At 56.9% G+C, this 25,686-nt stretch overlaps 1 protein-coding gene across 8 annotated transcripts in view; it reads right to left on the bottom strand.

The window, feature by feature from the left end:
- PARD3 (par-3 family cell polarity regulator) overlaps nucleotides 1-23,833 on the bottom strand; it is a 507,188-nt gene extending 483,355 nt beyond the window's left edge. For 6 of the 8 annotated variants that reach the window (XM_070056180.1, XM_070056187.1, XM_070056190.1 and 3 more), the window contains exon 1: nucleotides 23,478-23,823. In XM_070056180.1, the coding sequence (XP_069912281.1) occupies nucleotides 23,478-23,597 (120 nt within the window). In that variant the 5' untranslated portion in view covers nucleotides 23,598-23,823. Of the gene's footprint in view, nucleotides 1-22,178; nucleotides 22,351-23,477 lie in introns of those variants that run through there. The other 2 variants (XM_070056191.1, XM_070056193.1) reach the window with 2 other exon arrangements.
- Nucleotides 23,834-25,686: the final 1,853 nt, after the last annotated feature.

Here is a 25,686-nt window from a genome sequence, read left to right as displayed (position 1 = left end):
TCCATTGGTTCACCCCTCAAATGGCCACTACGGAAGAGCATTGCACCAATCCGAAGCCAGGAGCCAGGTGCTTCCTCCTGGTCTCCCATGCGGGTGCAGGGCCCAAGCACTTGGACCATCCTCCACTGCCCTCCCGGGCCACAGCAGAGAGCTAGACTGGAAGAGGAGCAACCGGGACAGGACTGGCACCCCAACCGGGACTAGAACCCGGGGTGCCGGCGCTGCAGGCAGAGGATTAGCCAAGTGAGCCATGCCGCCGGCCGCCTTATCTATTCTTAAATTTAGGTGGGGCACCTGGGAGGAAATTAGGGGTAAGGAAGAGAAATAACCATTTCAAGTGCACAGGGTTCAGCACAAAACACATCACACACACACACACACACTGTGTAAGAGGCAGGAAATTCTGCCCCCTGTAGGACTCAGCCTTGTGTGCGTGGAAAAGCCACAGAAATGGCACCGAGAGCATTCCTGGGCGGCTGGGACCCCAGAGCCAGACAGTGCTGGGGCTGTCTCAACCTTTGAGCCAAACCCAACCATGAATCCTCCCTTCAAGGTGCCTAGGAACGACCTCAACCTGGTACCTGCTGAGAAGCTGTGACACAGCTGAAGACTTGTAAGTATTTTTAACTCAGGAAGAGAAAATACGGCCATGCACCTTGACCGATGTATTTCCCTTCATCCATGTTTCATCCCAACTGGTCTCTGGACCCAAGTGCTACTATGCTGGCAACGGAAAGCCAGCAGTAAATGAGGGCGGCGTAACTGCAGGGAAGGAGCCACCCCACACACTCCCACACACACCTGCACTTGAAGACCCAGAGCAGGGCCAAAGGCAGGGGACAGCACCACCTGCTACACTGGATGCTGGGGAAGCCTGAGAAAGTTCTCCATGGAACTGTGACACAGCCCTGCACTGCCCCGGAGGAGGACAGGTGCACACAGCCCTGGGACGGTGACACAGACTGCACTGCCCTGCAGGAGGACAGGTGCACACAGCCCTGGACGGTGACACAGACCTGCACTGCCCTGGAGGAGGACAGCTACACAGAGCCCTGGACGGTGACACAGCCCTGCATTGCCCCGGAGGAGGACAGGTGCACACAGCCCTGGGACGGTGACACAGATCTGCACTGGCCTGGAGGAGGACAGGTGCACACAGCCCTGGACGGTGACACAGCCCTGCATTGCCCTGGAGGAGGACAGGTGCACACAGCCCTGGGACGGTGACACAGACCTGCACTGCCCTGGAGGAGGACAGGTGCACACAGCCCTGGGACGGTGACACAGACCTGCACTGCCCCGGAGGAGGACAGGTGCACACAGCCCTGGGACGGTGACACAGACCTGCACTGGCCTGGAGGAGGACAGGTGTGACCCAGCCCTGGACGGTGACACAGACCTGCACTGCCCTGGAGGAGGACAGGTGCACACAGCCCTGGACGGTGACACAGCCCTGCACTGCCCTGGAGGAGGACAGCTACACACAGCCCTGGACGGTGACACAGCCCTACACTGCCCTGGAGTAGGGCAGGTGCACACAGCCCTGGGACGGTGACACAGACCTGCACTGGCCTGGAGGAGGACAGGTGCACACAGCCCTGGGACGGTGACACAGATCTGCACTGGCCTGGAGGAGGACAGGTGCACACAGCCCTGGATGGTGACACAGACCTGCACTGCCCTGGAGGAGGACAGGTGCACACAGCCCTGGGACGGTGACACAGACCTGCACTGGCCTGGAGGAGGACAGGTGCACACAGCCCTGGATGGTGACACAGACCTGCACTGCCCTGGAGGAGGACAGGTGCACACAGCCCTGGGACGGTGACACAGACCTGCACTGGCCTGGAGGAGGACAGGTGCACACAGCCCTGGGATGGTGACACAGCCCTGCACTGCCCTGGAGGAGGACAGGTGCACACAGCCCTGGACGGTGACACAGCCCTGCACTGCCCTGGAGGAGGACAGCTACACACAGCCCTGGACGGTGACACAGACCTGCACTGCCCCGGAGGAGGACAGGTGCACACAGCCCTGGGACAGTGACACAGACCTGCACTGGCCTGGAGGAGGACAGGTGCACACAGCCCTGGGACGGTGACACAGCCCTGCACTGCCCTGGAGGAGGACAGGTGCACACAGCCCTGGACGGTGACACAGACCTGCACTGCCCTGGAGTAGGGCAGGTGCACACAGCCCTGGATGGTGACACAGACCTGCACTGCCCTGGAGGAGGACAGGTGTGACCCAGCCCTGGACGGTGACACAGACCTGCACTGGCCTGGAGGAGGACAGGTGCACACAGCCCTGGGACGGTGACACAGACCTGCACTGCCCCGGAGGAGGACAGGTGCACACAGCCCTGGGACGGTGACACAGACCTGCACTGGCCTGGAGGAGGACAGGTGTGACCCAGCCCTGGACGGTGACACAGACCTGCACTGCCCTGGAGGAGGACAGGTGCACACAGCCCTGGGACGGTGACACAGACCTGCACTGGCCTGGAGGAGGACAGGTGCACACAGCCCTGGGACAGTGACACAGACCTGCACTGCCCTGGAGGAGGGCAGGTGTAACTCAGCAGAGTAGGGTCCTGGGGAAAACCTTTACCTTATGCAATTTCAAAATGTTAAAACTTTTCTACTCTTTTAAAGTTACTTCAACCCTACAGTGGCATCAAACATTCCCAAAGCTTACCACTCCTCTGCTGGCTGATCAAAAGATTTTCAAAATAGTAATTATTTCCTCAAAGCAAAAAACACTTGCCCAGCAGTCTACAAAGGTTTCCTCTGCATGCCAACTTCATTCCCAGAAGCCCTGACGCTGGGCACACACAATCTGATACCAGGAAAGGTTTTAAACGTGTGTGTGCTGAAATACCCGAGAAGCTTTTGTTATCGCGTCAAACCCAAGATTCGGCTGACTCACGCTGAATGCGTTCTAACCCACGGACAATAGGCAAAAAGCAAGAATTCTGGAGCAGAAACCAACTGCCGCAGTGTCCATCTAGAAAGTTTGGTTTCTGAATATTCTACCAAAACTACACTTATTTGAATTTATAAATGTTTCCGCTTGACTTGCATTTTGATTTGTAAGACTTCTGCCTCTGAATGAATTTGGATTAAGAATGTAATAAACAGCCGGCGCCGTGGCTCAATAGGCTAATCCTCCACCTTGCGGCGCAGGCACACCAGGTTCTAGTCCCGGTCGGGGCGCCGGATTCTGTCCCGGTTGCCCCTCTTCCAGGCCAGCTCTCTGCTATGGCCAGGGAGTGCAGTGGAGGATGGCCCAGGTGCTTGGGCCCTGCACCCCATGGGAGACCAGGAAAAGCACCTGGATCCTGGCTCCTGCCATCGGATCAGCGCGGTGCGCCGGCTGCAGCGGCGGCCATTGGAGGGTGAACCAACGGCAAAGGAAGACCTTTCTCTCTCTGTCTCTCTCTCTCACTGTCCACTCTGCCTATCAAAAAAAAAAAAAAAAAAAAAAAAAAGAATGTAATAAACATCCGAAATAAAAGCAAGTGACTATAGTTTGAATTTCAGAAAAGTATTAACCAACCACATCATAAAAACTTCAGAGAAAAGGAGAAGACGACCCAAAATCCCATCACTCTACAGCAAACACTGTTATTTGTTTATTTTGTTTCCAAATCATTAACTGCATTTCTGTAGCTATTTGGAAGATTAAGAGATAACAGAGGGAAACAGAGAACACGTGCATCTTCTAGAGTTTAAGATTTATCTGGGACGGCGCCGCGGCTCAATAGGCTAATCCTCTGCCTGCAGCACGGGCACCCCAGATTCTAGTCCCGGTCGGGGCACCGGATTCTGTCCCGGTTGCTCCTCTTCCAGGCCAACTCTCTGCTGTGGCCCGGGAGTGCAGTGGAGGATGGCCCAAGTGCTTGGGCCCTGCACCTGCATGGGAGACCAGGAGAAGCACCTGGCTCCTGCCTTCAGATCAGCGTGGTGCGCCAGCCGCAGCAGCCATTTGGGGGTGAACCAATGGCAAAGGAAGACCTTTCTCTCTGTTTCTCTCTCTCACTGTCCATTCTGCCTGTCAAAAAAAAAAAAAAAAAATTATCTGAAACACAGTGACAGAGACAGACAGAGAGCTCCCACCCGCTGGTTCACTCCCCAGATGCCTGCAACAGCAAGGCTGGCCGAGGCTGACCCAGGAGCCTGGAATTCTATTCTGGATTTCCACATGGGTGGCAAAGACCCCAGACGTGGGCCATTGCTCACCGCCTCCCAGGCACATGAGCAGGAAGCTGGCTCAGAGGCAGAACAGCCGAGACTGGAACGGGCGCTCCCATATGGCACTCAGGCCTCCTAAGCGGTGGCTTAACCCACTGCACCACGACACCCACCAAACGTGTGCATCTTCCCAGCCATCGGTGAAACCGTGATGTTTGTATAACCATCACTGTACTAAGTGCTCTGGGGGTGAGCCGTGCCGTACACCACAGTGTCAGCACAAGCTACGTTTGCTTTTTACTATCGCGAGAAAACGTCAGTGTCCTGTGAGATGGCAGAAGAGGTGCTGCAGGGTCTTTCCACACCCCGTGAAAATCGGGGTGAATTTCTTCTAGTGCCTTCTGGCCCTTTCTTTTACCTTCTCTTCATTTCTTTAAAAAAAAAAAAAAAAAAAAAAAAAAAAAAAAACATTTATTTATTTATTTATTTGAAAGCCAGAGTTACACAGAGAGAGGAGAGGCAGAGAGAGAGAGAGAGAGAGAGAGAGAGAGATATCTTCCATCTGCTGGTTCACTCCCCAGATGGCCATAACAGCTGGTGCTGTGCTGATCCGAAGCCAGAAGCCAGGAGCCTTGAGCCTTGAGCCTCTTCCGGGTTTCCCACGCGGGTGCAGGGACCCAGGCACTTGGACCATCCTCCACTGCTTTCCCAGGCCATAGCAGAGAGCTGGATTGGAAGTGGAGCAGCTGGGACTTGGACCAGTGCCCATATGGGATGCCGGCACTGCAGGTGGCGGCTTTACCTGCTACGCCACAGTGCCAGCCCTATCCTTCTCTTCATTCCTTCACATCTTGAGGCGCTCTGAGAAAGTGAAACCAGGCCACACCATCGAGAACCTAACCTTGTGGGCTAGAGTCCGCCCTTAAATGCTTTCACAAGCAATTCTCCCACACGTTCTCACTGCCCCTGTCACGTCCTCCTTGGAAAGTCACTGTCACAAACCTAACCACCAGCCAAGCTTCCTCCTGGCCGGAGAGCTGCTGGAATTGGCTACGTCAGGCGTTAGAATCGATGACCATTAATCCAGTGGAACAACTACCAAGCTGGTGAGCTCATCCAGATGCTACAGGAAAAATCCGCTCCCTGCCTTCCAGACGGGAGGGCTTGGGAACCCACAAGAGGAGACGATGCTGCGCTTGGTTTAGGAACGCCGTCCATCTTTCTTGCCACAGAGTGAAGCTTTCTGGGCTGCCAGGTTACATTTTTATTTCAACACAGAAACGAGCCATGGCTTTATATTCTAAAAGCATGGTTTGCAGGACAGAGTCTGGCACAGCAGTTAAGATGCCAGCCTGGACATCCCATATCCAAGTGCCTGGGTTCAAGTTCTGGCTCTGTTTCTAATCTCAGCATCTAGCAGATGCACACCCCGGGAGCAGTAGTAATGGCTCAAATATGTGGGCCCCTGCCAACCTCGCAGGAGACCTGGATGGAGAGCTGAGCTCCTGGCCCCAGCCCCGGCTGTTGGAGGCATTTGGGGGATGAGCCAGGAGACAGAAGACTTCTGTCTCTGTCTTCCAAACAATTCAATGTTGCAAAAGCATGTATCACACAGAAACACGTACCCGTAACTTTCTCATCTCCTTAATTTCTGCACTTGGAAATTCATAATCACACAGAAAAGCTCAGGACAACCTTCAAGGAAAAGCATCCCACGCATCAGATGAGAACACACAAGCGTCGCCCTGGGTTTCTCGCCACCGTGCACATCCTCCTCCTCCCACCCAGCCCTGGCGAAGTTAAGTTCGCAGACCCAGGCAGACACACAACACGCGCAGCTCTGACAATGGACCAACTCCTTTCCCCACGCTCCTCACAACTTACCCATCCTAAAGAGGACTCTCCCTTGTCAATCATTCTGTGTTCTGGCCGAGCCTTTGACCCAGCACCGCGGACTCAAAGGGGCCAAGTAATGATGCAGAAACTGGCCCAATGAAGAGACCCTGCTTAAGAGACGCCTGTAGTGCAAGGGGCGAGTGCCTGGCGATGCCAACCCCGCTGCCTCCCAGGGGACTGAGCAAGAGGCACTCCCAGTGCCAAGCAGGAGCGGAGCATGGGCAGGGGCAGGGATGAGAAGCCCGGAACACGGCCCCACGAGGCGGCCACACTGATCCATTCCATGTTAGTGCCTCAGTAGCAAGCTGGACACTCACTCAAACGCATCCACTCCTGACGCACACCGCTGTTTCCAGGCCTTGCACAAACTTATTTTAAAAAAATTATTTAATTATTTGAAGAGTTACACAGAGAGAGGAGAGGCAGAAAGAGAGGGAGAGGTCTTCCATCCACTGGTTCACTCCCCAAATGGCCAAAACAACCAGGAGCTCTGCCAATCAGAAGCCAGGAGCTTCTTCCAGGTCTCCCACACAGGTGCAAGGGTCCAAGGATTTGGGCCATCTTCCACTGCTTTCCCAGGGCATAGCAGAGAGCTGGACTAGAAGTGGAGCAGCCGGGTCTCGACCTGGCGCCCATATGGGATGCCAGGGGTTCAGGCCAGGGCGTTAACCCGCTGTGTCACAGCACCGGCCCCATGTACAAACTTAAAATGGGGAGGGGGGGCACGGTGGCACTGTGGTGCAGCAGCTAAGCTGCCACTTGGAACATGGCATCAATTGTCCAGTGCCTGGATAGAGTCCACCTCTGCTTCCAATCCAGCTCCCTGCTAATGTGCCTGAGAAAGCAGCAACAAGATGGCCCAATGCTTGGGTCTCTGCACCCACGTGGGAGACCTGGACTGAGTTCCAGGCTCCTGGCTTCAGACTGGACCAGCCTGGGCTATTGTGAGCATGTTGGGGGGTGGGTGGGGGAATGAGCCAGTGGACGTACAACCTCTGTCACTCTGCCTTTCAAATAAATAATAGACTTGCGGTTTTTTGTTTTGTTTTGTTTAAGATTTATTTACTTGGGAGCTAGAGTTACAGGAAGAGGGAGGGACAAAGAGAGGGGTCTTCCATCTGCTGGTTCACTCCCCAAATGGCCTCAGATAGGTCCTCTAGAGCTGGACCTATCTGAAGCCAGGAGCCAGGTGCTTCTCCTGGTCTCCCATGTGGGTGCAGGGGCCCAAGCATTTGGGCCATCTTCCACTGCTTTCCCAGGCCACAGCAGAAAGTAGGATTGGAGTAGAGCAGCCGGGAATCAAACCGGCACCCATACTGGACGCCGGCACCACAAGCAGATGCTTAACCTACTGAACCACACCTCCAGCTCCAATAATAAAAGTTCTCTAAAAAACTTAAAATGAGTGTTAGCATCCTACCTATATTTCCTTCCCAATATGGGCACATAGATCTGTTTTTAGGAATCCAAAGATGGCAGAGTTCAAAGAAAAGTTACTAATACACACCCTGAATTTACCATCTGAGACCGGGGCCAGCACTGTGGCACAGTGGGTTAAGCTGCCATCTGAAGTGTAGACGGATCCCAGTTCAAGTCCTGGCTGCTCCACTTCTGATCCAGCTCCCTGCTCATGTGCCTGGGAAAGCTTGGGCCACTGCCACCCATGCGGAAGACCTGGACGAAGCTCCTGGCTTCAACCTGACCCAGCTCTGGCTGTTGGGGCCATTTGGGGAGTGAACCAGAAGATGAAAGATCTCCTTCTCTCTCTCTAAATCTGCCTTTCAAATAAATAAATCTTTAAAAAAAAATCAAAGACCAAAAACTGGTAGACGCAGATGCAACATCTCTAAAACAGTGAGTCTGAAAGCATCCCATGCGGCTCAAAGTCAGGAATCAAGAAAACTAACCTGGACTTTGCCATCTCCTGCCAGTCCCTGCTAGGACAAACATCCTGAACACAGAGGCTGCAGGGTGGCACAGCAGGTTAACCACCGCCTGTGATGCCAGCATCCTACATAGGTGCCAGTGCAAGCCCTGGGTGCTCCACTCCGGTCCAGGTCCCCACCAACACTCCTGGGAAAGCAGCAGCAGGCCGCCCAAGTGCCAGGACCCCTGGTACCCACACAAGAGACCCAGGGGAGCTCCTGACTTTGGCCAGGCCCAGCTGTGGCCATCTGAGCAGTGACCAGCGCAGAGCAGATCTGTCATTCCCTCTCTTTTTAACTCCAACTTCCAAATAAGTAAATAAATCTTTAAAAAAAAAGGCATTCATGAACATTTGTAGCCTAGCAGTTAAGACACCTCTTGCCAGCGCCGCAGCTCACTAGGCTAATCCTCTGCCTTGCGGCGCCGGCACACCAGGTTCTAGTCCCGGTCAAGATGCCAGATTCTGTCCCGGTTGCCCCTCTTCCAGGCCAGCTCTCTGCTGTGGCCAGGGAGGGCAGTGGAGGATGGTCCAAGTGCTTGGGCCCTGCACCCCATGGGAGACCAGGAGAAGCACCTGGCTCCTGCCTTTGGATCAGCGCGGTGCGCCGGCCACAGCACGCTGGCCGCGGCGGCCATTGGAGGGTGAACCAACGGCAAAAAGGAAGACCTTTCTCTCTGTCTTTCTCTCTCACTGTCCACTCTGCCTGTCAAAAAAAAAAAAAAAAAAAAAAAAAACCACCTCTTGCCCTGGCTCCACTCCCAATTCCAGCTCCACGCTAATGCACCCTGGGACACAGCAGCAGGTGACGGCTCAAGCACTCAGACCAGGTTCCCAGCTCCTGGCTTAGGCATTTGCCCTGCCCTGGCTGTTGGAGGAATTTGGGAAACAAATCAAAGGATGGCAGCTCTGTCTCCCAAATTCAACCAAGTTCACAGCAAAGCATTTGTATTTACGTACACACAGAGAGAGACTGAAAAGCAACAGCGCTCTTACATTTTAGATTATCTGGTTTTCTTCCTAAAATCACCCCTACTCCCCGAGTCCCCCACGAGTGCACACTCATTGTACTGCCAACAGCAAATGCTCCACGGTTAAGAGCGCGCCTGGCAGTGCTCAGTCCAGCCAAGAACCCTGAGCTCCCAGTGTTGAGTCAGCAGCTGGGAAGGGCCCCAGCCACCGTGCAACTCTGGGCTGGGACGAAACTTGTCCTAGTCCTGGGTAATGATTGATGGATCTGGAAATTGCCTCATCTGTAAGGACTTCCATTCTCCCGATGGCACCAGCCACGCTCTGGCCGGCCTGGAATCCGGTGTGCACACAGCCGCTTCGAGAAGGTAATGGAACGCAAGGCAGCATTCTCATTCCGAGGACGACAGGCAATAAAACAAAGCGTGCAGTGTATTTGTTTAAGGAAAACACGCTCACACACTGTCAGCCACTTCCTCTGCCGGCACTAATTTACCCATCAGTGAGATCCTGGAGGCGGCAGGCACAGGAACGAGGGAAAAGTCGGTGCAAACACTGTCCCCCAGGCGAGAGCAGGGAGCCTCAGTGCAGGTGCCTGGGTCAGGCTCTCCCAGCCCTGCCACAGTCACTCCTGTCACAGCCAGACCCTCCCACGACCCAGGACACGGGCACCGCAGGGGCTGGAAGCACAGGAGGAGCCCCAGCGAAGCGGGGAAGTGACCATTCTACTGAAAAAGCCAGAAAACCCAAGTTACAGCTGAGTCAGTGACGTTTCAGGGTAACAGTCTTCCCCATACTCCAGTAAACCAAATCCCAGTGCAAGTGTGTGCGAACCACATCCCTGTCAAAGAAGCCAGAACCTCCAGGTCCTGAAGGACACCCAGAGACGGCTTCTGCTTGTGAAGCACATCCAGACCCCTCACGGCCAACTCGGTCCCAAGAACCCCACAGACTCGCACACAGGTGCACGGACACACGCACGCTGTGACCACAAACACAACACAATCCCATCTGCAGGAAGAAGTCCCGGAAGCCACAGCCTAAACCCCTCCCGGCAACAGAAGACTCCGGCGTTCCTCTGAGCCGTGCTCAATCTGGCCAGACAGGCATTATCACTGTACCACACCAAGTGACAGGCTCGGGGCAGCGGCCACACAGGCCACCCACAGAGCTGGACGGCCCCGAGGGCCAAAGGCAGGTCAGCATGCCCAAGCCCAAGCCGTGGTCTGGGCTCTGCTGTCTTCCGGAGCAGGGGTGAGAGCGAGGGGACACCAAGGGCCTGAGTCAGCGACCACTCCGGCACCTTCTCAGGTGCCCACACCATTGACCACCGGCCCTGGGCTGAGCCGGACAGACCTCTCTCTCCATGCCATCTGCACTGAACATGTCCCCAGGGGCCTCCCGGGGATGCACCTGTGCCGAGGTGTGCATGCAGCAAGAGTGCTCTGTAGGGACCTGTGCCACCCTACACATGACAGGGTCCCCGGGGTCTTCCCAAGGACCCATCTTCCAAACACCCGGTCTCAGCCAGCAGCCACCCTTTCCCAAGTGTGCTAGGTTATCCCGGGGCACCTGCTCTGCACGGTCAGGACGTCACGGACTGCACTCCACAGGGGACGGAGATGGAGCCAGCACATGCCCGCCTGAGTACCCACCCGGCCTCCCTTACGTAAGAGGAGAGCTGGCCACAGAGCCAAGGGGGAGGAGCTCCTTCATGGACGGCAGCGTGAGTCACGGCTGCCCTCTGTCTCCAGCTGCCCTGCCTTCCCGCAGGGCTGCGCCGCAGCCTTTCATCTGGTCCTGGACAAGTCATCCCGCGCCTGGAACTCACACATCCACCCATAATCAGCTTGGTGACCCAGCCCGCCAGCACGGGAGTCCAGGAACCCGGGCATCGTCACGAGGTGACGTGGCGGAAATGAAGCCTTCCCGAGGTTGTCAGCCGACTCCCTCTTGGAGTTCATTCACAAGGAACAGAACGTGAACAGACCGGCACAGAAACACTCGGGGTGACTTACAGAAGACACCTCTGCACGGTGTTCTTTGTTCCTCAGGTGACAGGGAGGGGGGGCACATCTGGGCTGGGCCCAAGCCGCAGCCAGGGAGGCCCAGCGTGGACACCAGCAGCGGCACCTGGAGCTGCCCTGGAGAGGCTGCAGGTGGGACACCCGGCCCTGGGGAGGGGCGGGGAGGGGCTGTGCTGGAGCAACAGGGGGCATCGGAGGCTGAGCGGATGGTAGAGCTGTGGCTTCAGTACAGACAGATGCAGAGACCAAGGCAACAGCATCCAGGCTGCAGCCGGCAAGGCAGGAGACCTGGTGACAGCGGCAGGAGATGCAGCAGTGAGAGGTCCCGGGGAGAGGCCACCAGGGCGGGCTTCCCGATGGACGATGCCCCTGGTCGGTGCAGGAACGCCGGGGTGCTGGGGCTCTCCTGCCACTCTGGACGCTCCCGGAAAGCAGTCCCGAGCGGCACCCGCGCTTTGAACTTCTCAGAAGACAGCACATAAAGCTAAGCTGTCATTAGCACTGTTCCTTCCGCCCAGAGCCTGGGAAAGCCGTCAGATCTCTGAGCTTGTGAGACACGAACACAAACTACTGCTTAGGTTTGTGGGCTTCAGAAGTTCAGCGCGGGCACTTGTCTGCCCTCGCCCAGAACAAGAAAACATAACGACAAAAATAAAGTATTGGGGGCGGCGCTGTGGCACGGCCGGTTAAGCAAACCGTCTGCGGTCCAGTTTGAGTCCCAGCTGCTCCACCGCCAACCCAGATGCCCGCTAACGTGCCTGGGAACGCAGCAGCGGCTGGCTCAAGTGCGTGGGCCCCTGCACCCACATGGGAGACCCAGATAGAGCCCCCTCCTGACTTCGGCCTGGCTCAGCCCTGGCCATTGCTGCCACTTGAGGAGTGAACCAGTGGCTGGAAATTCTCTCTCACTCTCACTCTCTTTCAAATAAACAAATCTTACAGATCTTCAAAATTCACTGTGCATGTATGGCATATATGAGGACAATATTTTCTCATATTATTACAGAGAACTGAAATTTGCAACTCTGAAAATACCCTTTTTAAACACCTCCACAGTCAAGCCACCAAAGGACACAGTCCCCGTCCCCTGGGGTGGGGGCCTCCAGGAAGGAGACGGAGTGGCCAGATGAGTTCCACCTGCAGACCCCATGGTAGGAGCATGTGAGGGTTGGCGCCATCCGTGTTGGTAATGAGACCATCAATCCTGTTCTCTTTGCCCCTACTTCCAGTCCCATGTAAACAAGGTACCTGCAGAGGGATGGCAGGAAAAATGGCAACAACGCTATCTGAAGTCTGACCTGGGGCCCAAGTCAAGGTCACCACTGCATGGGACGGACACCCTGGGCCACCAGGTGCACCTGACCCTGGGTAATCACGGCATCGCCACAACCATCCGCGGTACCACTGTCCCCGGGCATTCCGCACCTATCCCTGAAACTCCTTCTAGAAAAACCTGGACTGGGATGCTGAGCAGGAAGAGGCCATGTTCAAGGCACTTTCTCAGCAAACCCCAAAGTGGCAGGCAGGGGACGAAGGCCCCTGAGCCAGCATCAGAGCTCTGGATCCCCAGTGTTCAGGGCAGCAGAAGCCGCTCTGTGGGGGCTGACACCACCGTGTCTGCAGGGAAGCAGCTTCCCTCCCGGAGGTGCGAAAAACCACGCAGCACCACGGACGCCTCCACGCAGCACCACGGACGCCTCCACGCAGCACCACGGATGCCTCCACCCCAGACCACGGTCCTGCCGAGCGGGCCGGCGGATCCCCCAGCGACTTCCCTACTCTGCCTGGGTATTCCAGCAAAGCAGAAAAGCAAGAAAGAAGTCGGGAAGGAAGGGATAAATTCCCACGCCCTGTTCTGCTGCGTTTTGTCGCCGTGGCTTCCAGATGCAGGGACACGAGTGTCGCTCCCCCTCTTCGTGGAGGAACGACACAGGACCCTGCGCTGTTCTTTCGTCTGCTCGGCCCTCCCCGGGTTTGCTGCTGGTTCTTCCCGGGTTGGCTACTATCCCTTCCACCTCCGTGGAAGGGCAGTTCCCCCTGGCCACATTCCCCACTTCTGCAGGGGAGCGGCACACTGCCGGCCGGTTCTCTCGGGGGCTGCACAGGTGTTCCTTCAGCTAGATGTTCCCCTTAGATGTTCCCCTTAGATGTTCCTGGTGCATGCCGTCTCTCTCCTCCTTTATAGTCCTCCTCCGCCAATCCTAACTCGGCTGCCCACACGCCGAGTACGCTGCTCTCCAATCAGGAGCAAGTCCTACAGTTTATTGGTTGAACTGGAGGCAGCTGTGCGGAAGCTGTTTACTTCTCTCCCAGCGCCATATTGTGGGAGAGCAGATGCATAGAATAAGTCTTAATTCCAGTAACTCAGTCCAGTCCGGGCTGCTCCCCACACACGAGCACTGGCCGGGATCAGAGCACACGGAGGACACTGCACAGGGCAGGGGCCATCACCACCTTGCAGCTTCCCTAAATGCCCCCGGGACAGGGAGGCCGAAGCATTTTAATTAACAGGAGACGTAAAGTGCCCCAGGAGAAGGCTAACTTTCAGTTCTGTGCTACAGCGAACCAGGCCGTCCTGCGCTCACGACTTTGCAATGCAACAGCCGGAAGACACCTTTAGGGGACGGGCACCCTCGGCCACACCAAAGCATTCACAGCTACATCACCCTGTCAGCCCTCACGACGAGTCCAGTTCCCTTCCCGCTGACCGAGCGGCCCCTGAGCAGAGCGAGGAAGTGTCAGGGCCACCTGGGCGACTCGGGCCTCTGTAAGAACGGGCCGCGTGCCGTCCTCCCCACAGGTCCTATGACTCAGACGGTCTCGTTCAGAGCCAAGGTGTTCTCAGAACTACCACGGGGAACAAGTGCTAAAGGTCTATACAAGCCTGCATGCTAAACACGCCCACTATGTTTACACTTCCAAGCTCGCACAGTGTTTCAAAGATGAAAAACAAAAAGTGTGGCCGGCGCCGCGGCTCACTAGGCTAATCCTCCGCCTTGCAGCGCCGGCACACCGGGTTCTAGTCCCAGTGGGGACAGAATCCGGTGCCCCCTCTTCCAGGCCAGCTCTCTGCTGTGGCCAGGGAGTGCAGTGGAGGATGGCCCAGGTGCTTGGGCCCTGCACCCCATGGGAGACCAGGAGAAGCACCTGGCTCCTGCCATCGGATCAGCGCAGTGCGCCGGCCACAGCGCGCAGCCGTGGCGGCCATTGGAGGGTGAACCAATGGCAAAAGGAAGACCTTTCTCTGTCTCTCTCTCTCTCACTGTCCACTCTGCCTGTCAAAAAAGAAAAAAGAAAAGAAAAGAAAAGAAAAGAAAAGAAAAGAAAAGAAAAGAAAAGAAAAGAAAAGAAAAGAAAAGAAAAGAAAGAAGAAAGAAAGAAAGAAAGAAGAAAGAAAGAAGAAAGAAAGAAGAAAGAAAGAAGAAAGAAAGAAGAAAGAAAGAAAGAAAGAAAGAAAGAAAGAAAGAAAGAAAGAAAGAAAGAAAGAAAGAAAGAAAGAAAAACAAAAAGTGTAACTACTGCCTCTTACAAAATTCCAAATACACTAAGTGCATCTTACATAAGCTCCTCCAGCCAGCCGTGCAGCCCAGCAGCTGCGGGTACTTTGGAAAGCCACGAGGGCTGATAGGAAAGCTCACAGGTAAGACAGGAGGACAAAGGCAGCCCCGAGCCCAGGGCGACCTGGGCCCTCGTGGACCTGGAACCTGTCTCTGTTTGCAGCGGATCTGTGAGCACCCACATTGGAATGTCCACGGTGCTTTCAGAAGAAAACAGTGACACTTTCTTTATCAGGGCACCTGGAAAACCAACACGATACAAGCCAAATAAAACCAAGTTGGCTTTGTCAACTAGCCATTCCAAATGTGTCTGGACCTATGTTTCAGACTGGGAGAAGCAGGCAGGCAGCCTAGCATTAAGCATTAGGACGCCAACACGCCAGGCTGGAGAACTGGGTTCCAGCTTCCCGCTAAAGCACCTGGGAGGCAGCAGGTGACGGCTCAGGCACATGGGAGACCGGGTGGAATTCCTCACTCCTGGATTTGACCCGGCCCAGCCCCAGCCACTGTGACACAAACCAGCGGTTGGAAAATTCTCTCTCCGCCCCACTCCTGTCACCCTTTAAAACATTTTTTTAAAAAACAGACTTTCTACTTTTTGCTAATTGAGTTTTTGTACCCATCTCTGTGTTAAGCAGCAGGTCCTAAAACATGAGAGATGAAAGTGACCTCACTGGGGCCAGCGCTATGGCGTAACGGATTGAACCGCTGCCTGCAACGCCTGTATCCCATGTGGGCACCAGTTCAAGTCCCTGCGGATGTGCCTGGGAAAGCAGAAGATGGCCCAAGCCCTCAGTCCCCTGCACCCATGTGGGAGACCCAGACGGAGCTTCTGGCTCCTGGCTTCAGCCTGGCCCAGCCTGGGCTGTTGTGGCCATTTAGGGAGTGAACCAGCAGATGGAAGATCTCTGTCTCTCCCTCTCTGTAACTCTTCCAAAATAAATAAGTAAATCTTCAAATAAAAGTGACCCCACCACAGAAAGCTCAGGGGTTTGCTGGCAGCCCTGGTGGGCTGTGACTTCCTGGTTTCATACACTTCATTTTCTGCTGTAGGACAAATGCTGAAATGCCACAGCCTTCCAAGCTCGGCAATGCAATTTCACAGAGATCCACCTGGTTTGCTGAAAGGTTTTTTCCAACTCCGAGTGGTGAGGCCCCGCATCCTGTATCGACCACTAATGGATTCAGTGATTCGTCATATCCTGTGTGACAATGCACCGTGTCCTGCAGAGACACCTCCCTCTCCTGCCCGAGCTGCAGTGAGGAGTCGCGGGCAGGAAGCTGCACCGCTCACACAGGGCTCCAGAAGTAGGAACCACACAGCTCACGCGTCTCTGGCATAATAAAATGGGGGCTTGGAGCAGCTCATTCTTCAATCTTGGATTACTACTGGATGTAGGAAAGAAAACCAAAACAAAGATTCGCCAATGTTTAGCACGTACATAAAATAAACAAAAAGCCCATTTTCAGACCAACCACCTATGCATAAACAGCACCCCCTCTGTGTGTTTTTAATCTGTCACTACAACATATCTTGATTAGTTCACACGTTTAGGTTGTTGATACATACAGCAAGCTGTTTTTTTGTTGTTGTTGTTGTTCTGTTTTGTTTTGTTTTTTAGGTATCAGAAGAAAACACTGGTTTTCGGTGTAACCTACCGCAAAGAAGCCTTTCCAAAAATGCAATCCCTATAATATTTGTTTTCTAAAGATACGCAGCACAAATCACATAAAAAGCACCCACTAGGAAAATACATCTGCGCTCCAGGATTTGCAGTCTGACAGTATCTGAACACCCAACACTTAGTGTGAAAGAACTCCGACCTGCAGAATCTGAAACCACTCAGGGTCGCCACCATGAACACACCGACCCCTGCAAACCCAAGAATGCTCTTGGCACACGCGTGTATATGCTGTCTGCACATGCGTGCATACAAGGCAGGACACACACCGAGCATCGCACAGTGTCATACGTTTGGCTACAAATCGCAAAGAGAACGCACAGCCTTTTCCAAGCAATGATTTCCCTGGAAAGACACTTACTTGAGATGACAGACTTTGAAGGACACCCTGAGCAAAGGCATCCTAACCACCCCTACGCAGGTGGGACGGGGGGAGGGAGCCCCATCGTTACAACGTTAGGGAAGCAAACCATTCTCCCAGGACAGGTGGGGGGAGTAACAGCTTTGCACCCCAGTGGCCCCTCTGAGAAGCCACCACCTGCCCTGCATCCTCAGGGTCCCGTGGGCCCCGTGACCAGGCATGAGAAGGAGAGCACCCGCTAGCTCCTGAGAGACGGGAACCTGCAGGTCCCAGAGCTCGCCAACGGCTGGAAAAGTCTTCCCGTTGTGTGTGTCTTGTCTGGGGGAACAGGTGAGCACAAAGGGACAGCAAGGCCCAGGAGCTGAAGGGACAGCGACGGCACAGACTGGGCGGCCCACGGAAGCCCAACATTGTAGGGAAAGCTCCCTGCAAAGCACCAGTTTTCACACACACACACACACACACACGCACACACTCGCTGTTTTATGGGACTCTCAGAACTATAAAACGCCTCAGAATGGGGACTTGTTCATCCTTACAGTCACAGACTGTAAAGTTCAGCCACTTAAAATGCACAATGAAATGATCTTTAGCGTATTCACGGAGTTGGGCAACCGTCACCACTGTCTAAATTTAGAACCATCTCATCACTCCGAACACATCACCCCAGGGCCGCGCAGACACGACTCCACCGTCCCCACGGATCTGCCCGCTCGCGGCTCGCTCTCATAGCACGGCAGCCTCTCGCCAACAGGTGCTTCTCCAGGGTCTCGCGTGCCGCGTGCTCAGCAGTACTGCGTTCCTGATGGCCAAACAGTGGCCAGCACAGGCACTGGCATGAGGCTCTGTTCACACACTTGCTGGCTGTTGGGACACCTGCCTAGTTTTAGCCATTCTCAATAACGCGGCTAACTATAGGGCAGGTACTGGAGCAGTGGGCTCAGCGTGTCCCACATCAGAGAGCCTGGGATGAAGTTTCACCCCTGCTCCAACGTGCACCCTCACAGGCAGCAGGTGAAGGCTCAAGTACTTGGGCCCCTGCCACCCACACTGGAGTCCCGGATTGAGTTCCCGGCTCCTGGCTTCAGCCTGGCTCAGCCCCAGCTGTCGCAGGCATTTGTGGAGTGAGCCAGCAGACGGAAGATATTCTCTCTCCTTCCCTTCCTCCCTGTCACTCTGCCTTTCAAATAAATATAAAAGATGATGCTACAAATATTCACATACAAGTTGTTTTGTGTAGAAAACATGTTTTAATGTATTTTTTTAAAAGATTTACTTGTTTGAAAGAGTTAGAGATGGGGCCAGCGCTGTGGCACACCGGGTTAACACCCTGGCCTGAAGCACCAGCATCCCATGTGGGAGCTGGTTCGAGTCCCGGATGCTCTTCTTCCAATCCAGCTCTCTGCTATGGCCTGGGAAAGCAGTAGAAGATGGCCCAAGTCTTTGGGCCCCTGCACCCACGTGGGAGACCTGGAAGAAGCTCCTGGCTTTGGATCGGCGCAGCTCCAGCCTTTGCGGCCAATTGGGGAGTGAACCACTGGATGGAAGACCTCTCTCTCTCTCTGCCTCTCTTTGTATAATTCTTTGACTTATGAATAAATAAATAAAATATTTAAACAAAAAAAAAAAGAGAGAGAGAGAGAGAAAGGGAGAGAGAGAGATCTTCCATCCTGTGGTCCACTCTCCAAACAGCTACAATGACTGGGGCTGGGCCAGGCTAAAGCCAGGAGCTTTAGCTGGTTCTCCCACATGAGTGCAGGGGTCCAAGGTCTTGGGCCATCTTCTACTGCTTTCCCAGGTGCATTAGCAGGGAGCTGGATTGAAGTGAGCAGCCAGGACTGGCACTGGTGCCCACACGGGGCTTTAGCCGCTCCATCACAACGTCAGCCCCACTTTGTCATTTGGAAAGTGGAGCTTAAAATGTTATTTGTGAAGTACCAATGCCAACAGACAGAGGGGCAAAAAAACAAGCTAAAATCACACTTGGTGGTAAAATCACACTTGGTGGTAAAAACAATCACACTCCTCAGAAGGCACGCCTGACAAGACAACACAGGCTGAAGACAGACAGTCATTTTCACACAGACTTTCAACAAGACAAAAGGACTCCAGGACAAAATCAGTCACCTCTCTGCTTCATTCACTGAACGCTGCATTTCTTTTCATAAAGATTCTCTATTTTCCATGAAAAACAGAGAAGTGTCACCAATAGGTACAACTGTGGGCCCCCTGGTTCCACTGCCACTAGCCACGGGGCCAGCCAGGAAAGACCCAGAGTGGCCAGGCGAGGGGCCCCAGGGAGCAGTGCCTCCGGCCCAGTCCCAGATCTCTCTCTCTACCCTGAAACACTCGCACGGGGCTCTCATCAGCTGCTGAGCGCCCGTCATCACCAACCGGCATCCAACTCCTCCAGGAGGCTGCGGGTCAGAGCCTAGCGTCCCCTGCACAACCCACTCATCCAGAGGCCTTCTGTCGGCTCCCTCCGTGCGTCCCAGACCCCGAACATCCCCATGTCCTCCTGGCACCGGCCCAGGGATCCCAACTGACACAGTCAGAGGCACCAGACCAAGAGGAGGTGTCTTGGGGCCACATCGCCACAGTGCCCTGGACACTCGCCTGGAACCTGGCCTTAAATGCCAGCCCAGGACTGTCCTGTGCTCCGTCTGAGACGCAGGCTGCAGCCTTCCAAAGAGCTGACACAGAGAGCATCCTCCAGGCACTCCAATCTCACTCGATCTTGGTTTCCATTACAAACTGTGTCCGCCGTGTGCCAAACACCAGACCTCAAAGTACTTAAAACCACCAAGCGCCAATCCAGTCCCCTAAGCAGAAACGCACTCGGTGCGTGAGAACACGGGCAATGCGTCTGTCCACCCCTTGTATCTACTCCATATAAGCAGGGCCACGCACTCCACAGGGAGGGCAAAGAGGCGCAGGTGCGTTCCACAGAGGACACCTGAGCACAGGCACCTGGGACAGCACCGGAGCAACGCACAGTCCCCAGGGAATGCACACAGCAGGGGGACACTGAACCAGTCCTCTGGCAGCAGGGCTGGTGTGAGCTGAGCAAGCAGCCAAGGCCAGCGTGGAGGCAGGGACGACGAGCAAGTCCCAGCGCGTGGAACGGGGGTGTGGACAGTCTGCAGGGAGAGAGAGAGGCCAGGAGGCAAGTGGGGTCCTGCAGAGGCCTCCGGAGAAAAGTTGCACAGGGACACTTGAGCAAGAGAAGGCAAGTCCCAGCTTGGAAGCCACCAGTCCTCAAAGCTGCTGGTGCCTCTGTCCCTTCGGGGGCAGGTGAAAATGTTACAATAACAACATCTCTTTCTGTTGGCTACTTCTCAGTTTCTGAAACAATGTAAGTGTTTTCCCAAAAGTATCCATAGGCTTGCAACTGCGTGACAACATGCTTCCACACTCAACACAGGATCTTCCATTAAAAAAAGTCAACAGTGGCAGTTCAGTCTATAACAGCGCCTCCCCACCAACACCCAAAGGGGGGGAGAAAGCACCACTTCTATCCGTAAGTTTCCATCCATGACATTCTACCTCCAGTGACAGCAACAGACTGTTTTAAAGAATTCCAAAGGGACACACCTGGAGCACAGGAGCCCCAAGTCCAGAAGCCCAGATAACCAAGCTGTGCCCGAGCCTTCCCCACCCCTCACACACGCTCACGCACGGCTTGTCCATGGGTGGCGGGGCAGCAGGTATTAACATTCTCAGCTGCTTTGCTTAGATGGCACACCGTCTTTGTTAAGAGGGGAAAAAAAACACACACACACACACACACACACAAAAGGCCGAGCAGGAAGAATGAGACACTTGGGAAAGTTTCTGCGGACATAAAACACGCTAGCTATCAAAGCGCTCTCCTCTGGTCAGCTCTGCGGGCAGGCCAAGTGCTGGAGAATTCCACAGCCGGCGTCCCAGCCCATCCTGCTTACCACGGCCCTGTGAGGAAGCAACGTCTTTCCAGGGAGAGCCAAGCGAGGCTTGCCCAGGGCATACGGGCAAACGCACAGATACGCGGCGGTCTCTGAGCCCAGGCCACGGGTGCCCCCGCTCCCTCGACAAAGGGCCCCTTCCTGCCCTGGCTTGCGGCTGCTCAGCACAGCTGTAGCAAAGGGCAGCTGCCCGAGTGACCCCCTAGGGCACTACTCCCAGCTCAGTGCAAACACCCCTAGGCTCTGCAGTCTCAGGCCCAGAGTCCCGCCCTTCAAGCCTGGCCCTGACCCGGCCCGGCCCCCTCTACAGAGCCACACAGGCCCCGTGCGGACGCCTGAGTCACCCCTTCCCTCCCACTTCACAGCACTTACAGGGCCAGCTGCTTGCTGTGGTCTCTGGCATCACCAGTTGGGAAATACTGCCCCCAGTCAAGGCCGGCCTCGGGCCACGGCCAGCGCTGGTGTGCCCCGGGCTCCCAACCCTAACACCAACACTGCTGCACCTTCTGTCTGCAGCCTGCTCTGGGCACAGGCCCGGAGAGCTTCACAGAGCACAAGGTTCTGCGAGGGGCAAGGCTCCCACAACTCCCACCCCGGCAGGTGGTGTCAGTCCCAGGTCACTGGGTGTGGGGCTGCAGGCACACGCACAGGTCACGCACAGGTCCCGGGGAGAAAGCACTCAACGCTAGCACATCTCCCTCCCCAGAGGAGTCTGGCTGGGGACAAACAGAGCTGGCCACAAGCTGCCATTTTCACTCTTCAGTGGTCACAACCACCAGAAAAAAATGTTTCATCCGACAGGAAAGAAAAGTTCCGTGTCACTCAGTGTCAGCCTCCACGTCACTGCTTATCGCAGGCGTCTCTGATAGGAAGTCCAGACGCACACTGTCCAGGGACGCTGAACCAGCCTGAAGCAAACACAGGTCCAACAGAAACCCAAAACACCAGCCCCCCACACTGCGGAAAGCGCCTCGGCGAGTTAGCATCTCTCCTCCTTTGCTCCGTCTGCCTACACTGCCCCAGCAGATGGGAGAGCATGGCGGCCACGTCACCTAGCAACCGGAACACCCCTCCTCCATCAGCACCCAGCCAGGGGGCTCCATCCAGTAGCAGGGGCAGGAGCCAGGTGAGAGAACCGAAGGGCTGGCTTCCGGTCCCTGCACACAGGATGCAGACAGGAGAAGACCAAGGACCAATGGCAGTCATCAGCCAGCAAGTGGAGCCCAGGCACAACCAGCCTCTCACAACACTCCAGGGACAAGGGCCTTAGATCTCGTCACCAAACTCTCAGAGCACCAGGCGCGTCTGAAGAGTCACCCACTCAGCTGTGACGGCGGAATCACCTGGGACCCTGCCCCTGCCCTACCTCTCCCCGGTTGGCCATCTCTTGGTGAGGCTTCCTTTTCAGGCCACTGCTAACAATCAAGACCCAGCTCCCTCCCCGAGGCCTCAGCCCACCGGACATCTGACCGCTCATCTGGCGGTCAGGGCTGGGCCCTGGGCCTGTGCAGCCCCCAGAGCAGTGCCTGGGACCTAGCAGATGCCTGAGAATTTCTGTGCACCGCTCGAGGACTCCACCAACCCAACAAGAGACATTTCTCTCTCTCCTTGGAAACAGGACTGACCTGGAGCAGGTGAACGGAACCCGTGCTGAGCCAGGCACCCATCACTGCGCTTCCCTCTCTTTGGGCTGCGTTTTTGGGTGGGTTTCCTGAGTCCCCCGGACTGCAGGGCACCCATGTGGATGGCGTGGGTCGTGAACTCGCATTCACAAGCGGGGCTGACAGCACTGTGAACGCAGGTTTCTCGCTGGTCCACTCCGCAAGACACAGGGGCACCCGATTCCCACTGATTCTATCTGATTCTCAGTAACCAGCCTTCAGCCAGGAGGAAGGTTCTAGCGCTGCCCCAGAAAGTCACCCGCTCCCATCCACACAGGGAACCTTTAAAGGCCAAACTCAGGCAGTGTTTTCCAACCAATACTAAAACAAAAGAAAGAAAAAAACTTTTCTTCTTCGCTTCCGAGAGAACGCGAGGCTGCGTGGTGCGCACACCCCGTGGGGCCGCCCGGGGCCTGGGCGCAGCGGGAACCCGCAGACCAGCGAGGACCCAGGGCGCGCCTCGGCCGCCCCAAAAGCGACCTGCACGGGCGACCCCCGGGGGGAACCCGGCCAGCACGTGCGCCCCGGGCGGGCCTCGCCGGACAACTTAGGGCTCGGCGGCGGACTCCAGGGCCCAGCACTGCTCCGAAGCCCGCACGGCGGGCCTCCTGTCCCCGCAGACCCCTGTCCCCGACGGCGCCCCAACACCGCGGCTCCCCCGGCCCGGCCCGCGGCCAGAGCAGCAGCAGCCGGCGGCAGGAGGAGGAGGAGTGGGCGGCTCTCGGCTGCGGTTCTTCCCGCGTCCGGAGCCCGGCCAGGAGAGCCGGGGCTCGCGGCCGCTGCACTCGACTGGCACCAGAAACTTCCCACTCCCGGCCTGGGCCCGCAGGGCCTGGGAGCGGGGCGAGGCCTGGGGCTGGATTTGCTTGGCCCGCAGCTGGGCCGGGGGGCGCGTCCCGCCCGCCTCCGCCTGCGCCCTGGGCGCGCGGGACGAGCCCCGCCCGTCCCGAGGGTCCCCCCGCTTGCCCGAGCCCCCAGGGTCTCGGCCTGGCCGACCCGAGGCCCGCGCGGACTCCCGGCCGCCCGCAGGCCGGGGCGGGGGCGCCAGCGAGGCCCGGGCCGGGCCGCCGCGCGTCCCTTTCCCCGCCTCCGCCGCCTCCCTCCTCCCTCTCCAGGAAGCGCCATGTTGATCCCGGCGCCTTCCCCTCCTCCCCCCCCTCCTCCTCCTCCTCCTCCTTCTCCTCCTCCTTCTCCTCCTCCTCCTGCTGCTGCCCCCGACTCCCCGGCGCCCCCCTCGCCCGCGCCCGGCGCCCCCGGCCTCACCTTGGCGATGGCCTTGCGGTACCGGGTGACCGCCTGCTGCACGAGGCTGAGAACTTTCATGCGGCCGTCCCCGCACGGCACGACCACCCGGGTCCGCCCGAAGCACACGGTCACTTTCATGCCGCCCCCTCCCCGCGGCCCGGCCGGGGCCCTGGCTGCGCGCGGCCGGAGCAGCCCGCGCCGGGCGGCGGGAGCTGGGCAGGGCGCGCTGTGCCGGGGGCCCGGGCCGCTCGCTCGCCCGCCTCCCGCCGCCGGCCTCGCCGCGCTCGGCTGGCCTCTGCCCGCGGCCGCCTCCGGCCACCTGTTCGGCGTCTGGGCGCGCGCGGCGGCGGCGGCGGCGGCCCGGGGCTGTGTGGCGCGGGCGCTCCGGGGCCGCGGGGAGGGGACGGCCGCGAGGGGAGGGCCGGGGGCGGGGCAGGCCCGGCGCACAACACGGCGCACATGAGCGGGGGGCGCGGCCCGGGCGCGGGGCGGGGCGCGCGGCGGGCCCGGGAGCTCCGCGGCCCGGCCGGACCCCCGCGCGCTGGCCCGCCCGCCCAGGCCCCCAGGGGGTCGGTGCGCCGCGGGCCGCGTTTGCCCCGCGCGCGCTCCCTGGGGACGCCCCTCCACGCCCCCTTTCTTTGTGGCTTCGGCTCCCGATCCTCCGACGGGAGGGCTCGGGGCCGCGGCCGCGGGGGACCGCAGTGCCGGCCCGGCGGGAGGGGCTCGCGCGCTGCCCGGAACCGACAGCAGAAGGTTCTGGTGGGCCGGCCTCGCTCCCGGGTAGTCTGCCAGCCGCGCCCCTGGAGGCACAACTTCGGCGCGCGCGGACCTGGGAGCTGGGGTCCCCGGTGCCCCGGGGGGCGCGGGCGCAGCCGAGGAAAGTAAGGGGAGCGCTTTCCGGTCCGCGCCCTGAGCCGGTGCCTTTGTGCTTACAGAATGGCCGGCGGCAAGCCCCGCTGGTTGACCAGAGTGTGCCCCAAGCCTCAGGAAATTCGTTTTTCCCAGGATTTTCTGCCCTCGATGAGAGCAGCGAGGCTTTCTATGAGCTGTGGCAGAACTGGAAGAGCTGACGACCATCCTTCCGGCCCACTCCGCCTCCCACTCTAACTCTGTGTATCATTTTTTAAAAGAGAGAGAGAGAGAGAGAGAGAGAGAGAGAGAGAGAGAGAGAGAGAGATCCTCCATCCACTGGCTCACTCCCCAAAAGCCCCCAACAGCCGGGGCTGGGCCAGGGCGAAGCCAGAAGCTTGCAACTCGTTCCTGAGCTCCCAGAGCCTTTGTTGGGCGCCGCCCAGGGCGTGCATCCGCCGGAAGCAGGGTCTCTAACCTTTGCGCTGAACCTTGGGCAGGGTCTTGAGCCCCGCCCCAAACGCAGGCCCTCACCTCCATCTCAAGGCAAGGACGTCGACAAGGAGCACCAGCTCCCTTCCAGAATCGCGGTCCCCACCTGCGGGTTCCTGCAAACACTGTGCCCCTCAGCTCACCGCCCCTGCCCCACGCCCTTGTTACCTGCAGGCAAGAAGCTGCCGCTGCCCCGTCCCCTCTTCCTCCAGGACCCTGACCAAGGGCTGACCCCCAGCTCCTTGTCTTTCTCTTTTACAGTGGATTGATCTCATTGCTTTTGGAACCGCCAGGGGTTTCTGAGCATGAATTAGGGTTTGACCGGGTCCTGGGCCTAGCTGCAGTGGGGCAGGTGTGACCACTGTAGCCTCAGCCGGATCCTGCAGCACGCATGCGCAGCAGGGTGAAAAGTACACACCCACGGCTGCCAGGGTGGCTTTGTCTTGCCAAGCATCTCCTGAGAAAACTAGCAAGAATAAAGCAGGGGTCAGCGCTGTGGCCTAGCGACATCCCACGTGGGTGATGGTTCCAGCCCGATCCAGCTCCTGCTAAAGTCCTTGGGCCGCTGCACTCAGGTGGGAGACATGGTTGGTGCTCCTGGCCCAGCAGTGGCCATGTGGGGAGCGAACTAGCAGATTGGAAGTTTTATATATATATATATATATATATACACACATATATATATATATATATATACACATATATATAACTGTATATATATACAGATATATATATAACTGTGCCTTTCATAAATAAAGAAATCTATTTTTCTTTTATTTACTTATTTATTTATTTGAAAGGCACAAAGAGGCAGAGGCAGACAGAGTCTTCCATTTGCTGGTTCACTCCCCAAATGGCCACAACAGCGAATCCAAAGCCAGGAGCT

The sequence above is a fragment of the Oryctolagus cuniculus genome, chromosome 13, assembly GCF_964237555.1.
Source record: "Oryctolagus cuniculus chromosome 13, mOryCun1.1, whole genome shotgun sequence".
NCBI lineage: Eukaryota > Metazoa > Chordata > Mammalia > Lagomorpha > Leporidae > Oryctolagus > Oryctolagus cuniculus.
Note: the sequence above shows the minus strand (reverse complement) of the source record. Positions and strands in the feature narration are given on the sequence as shown.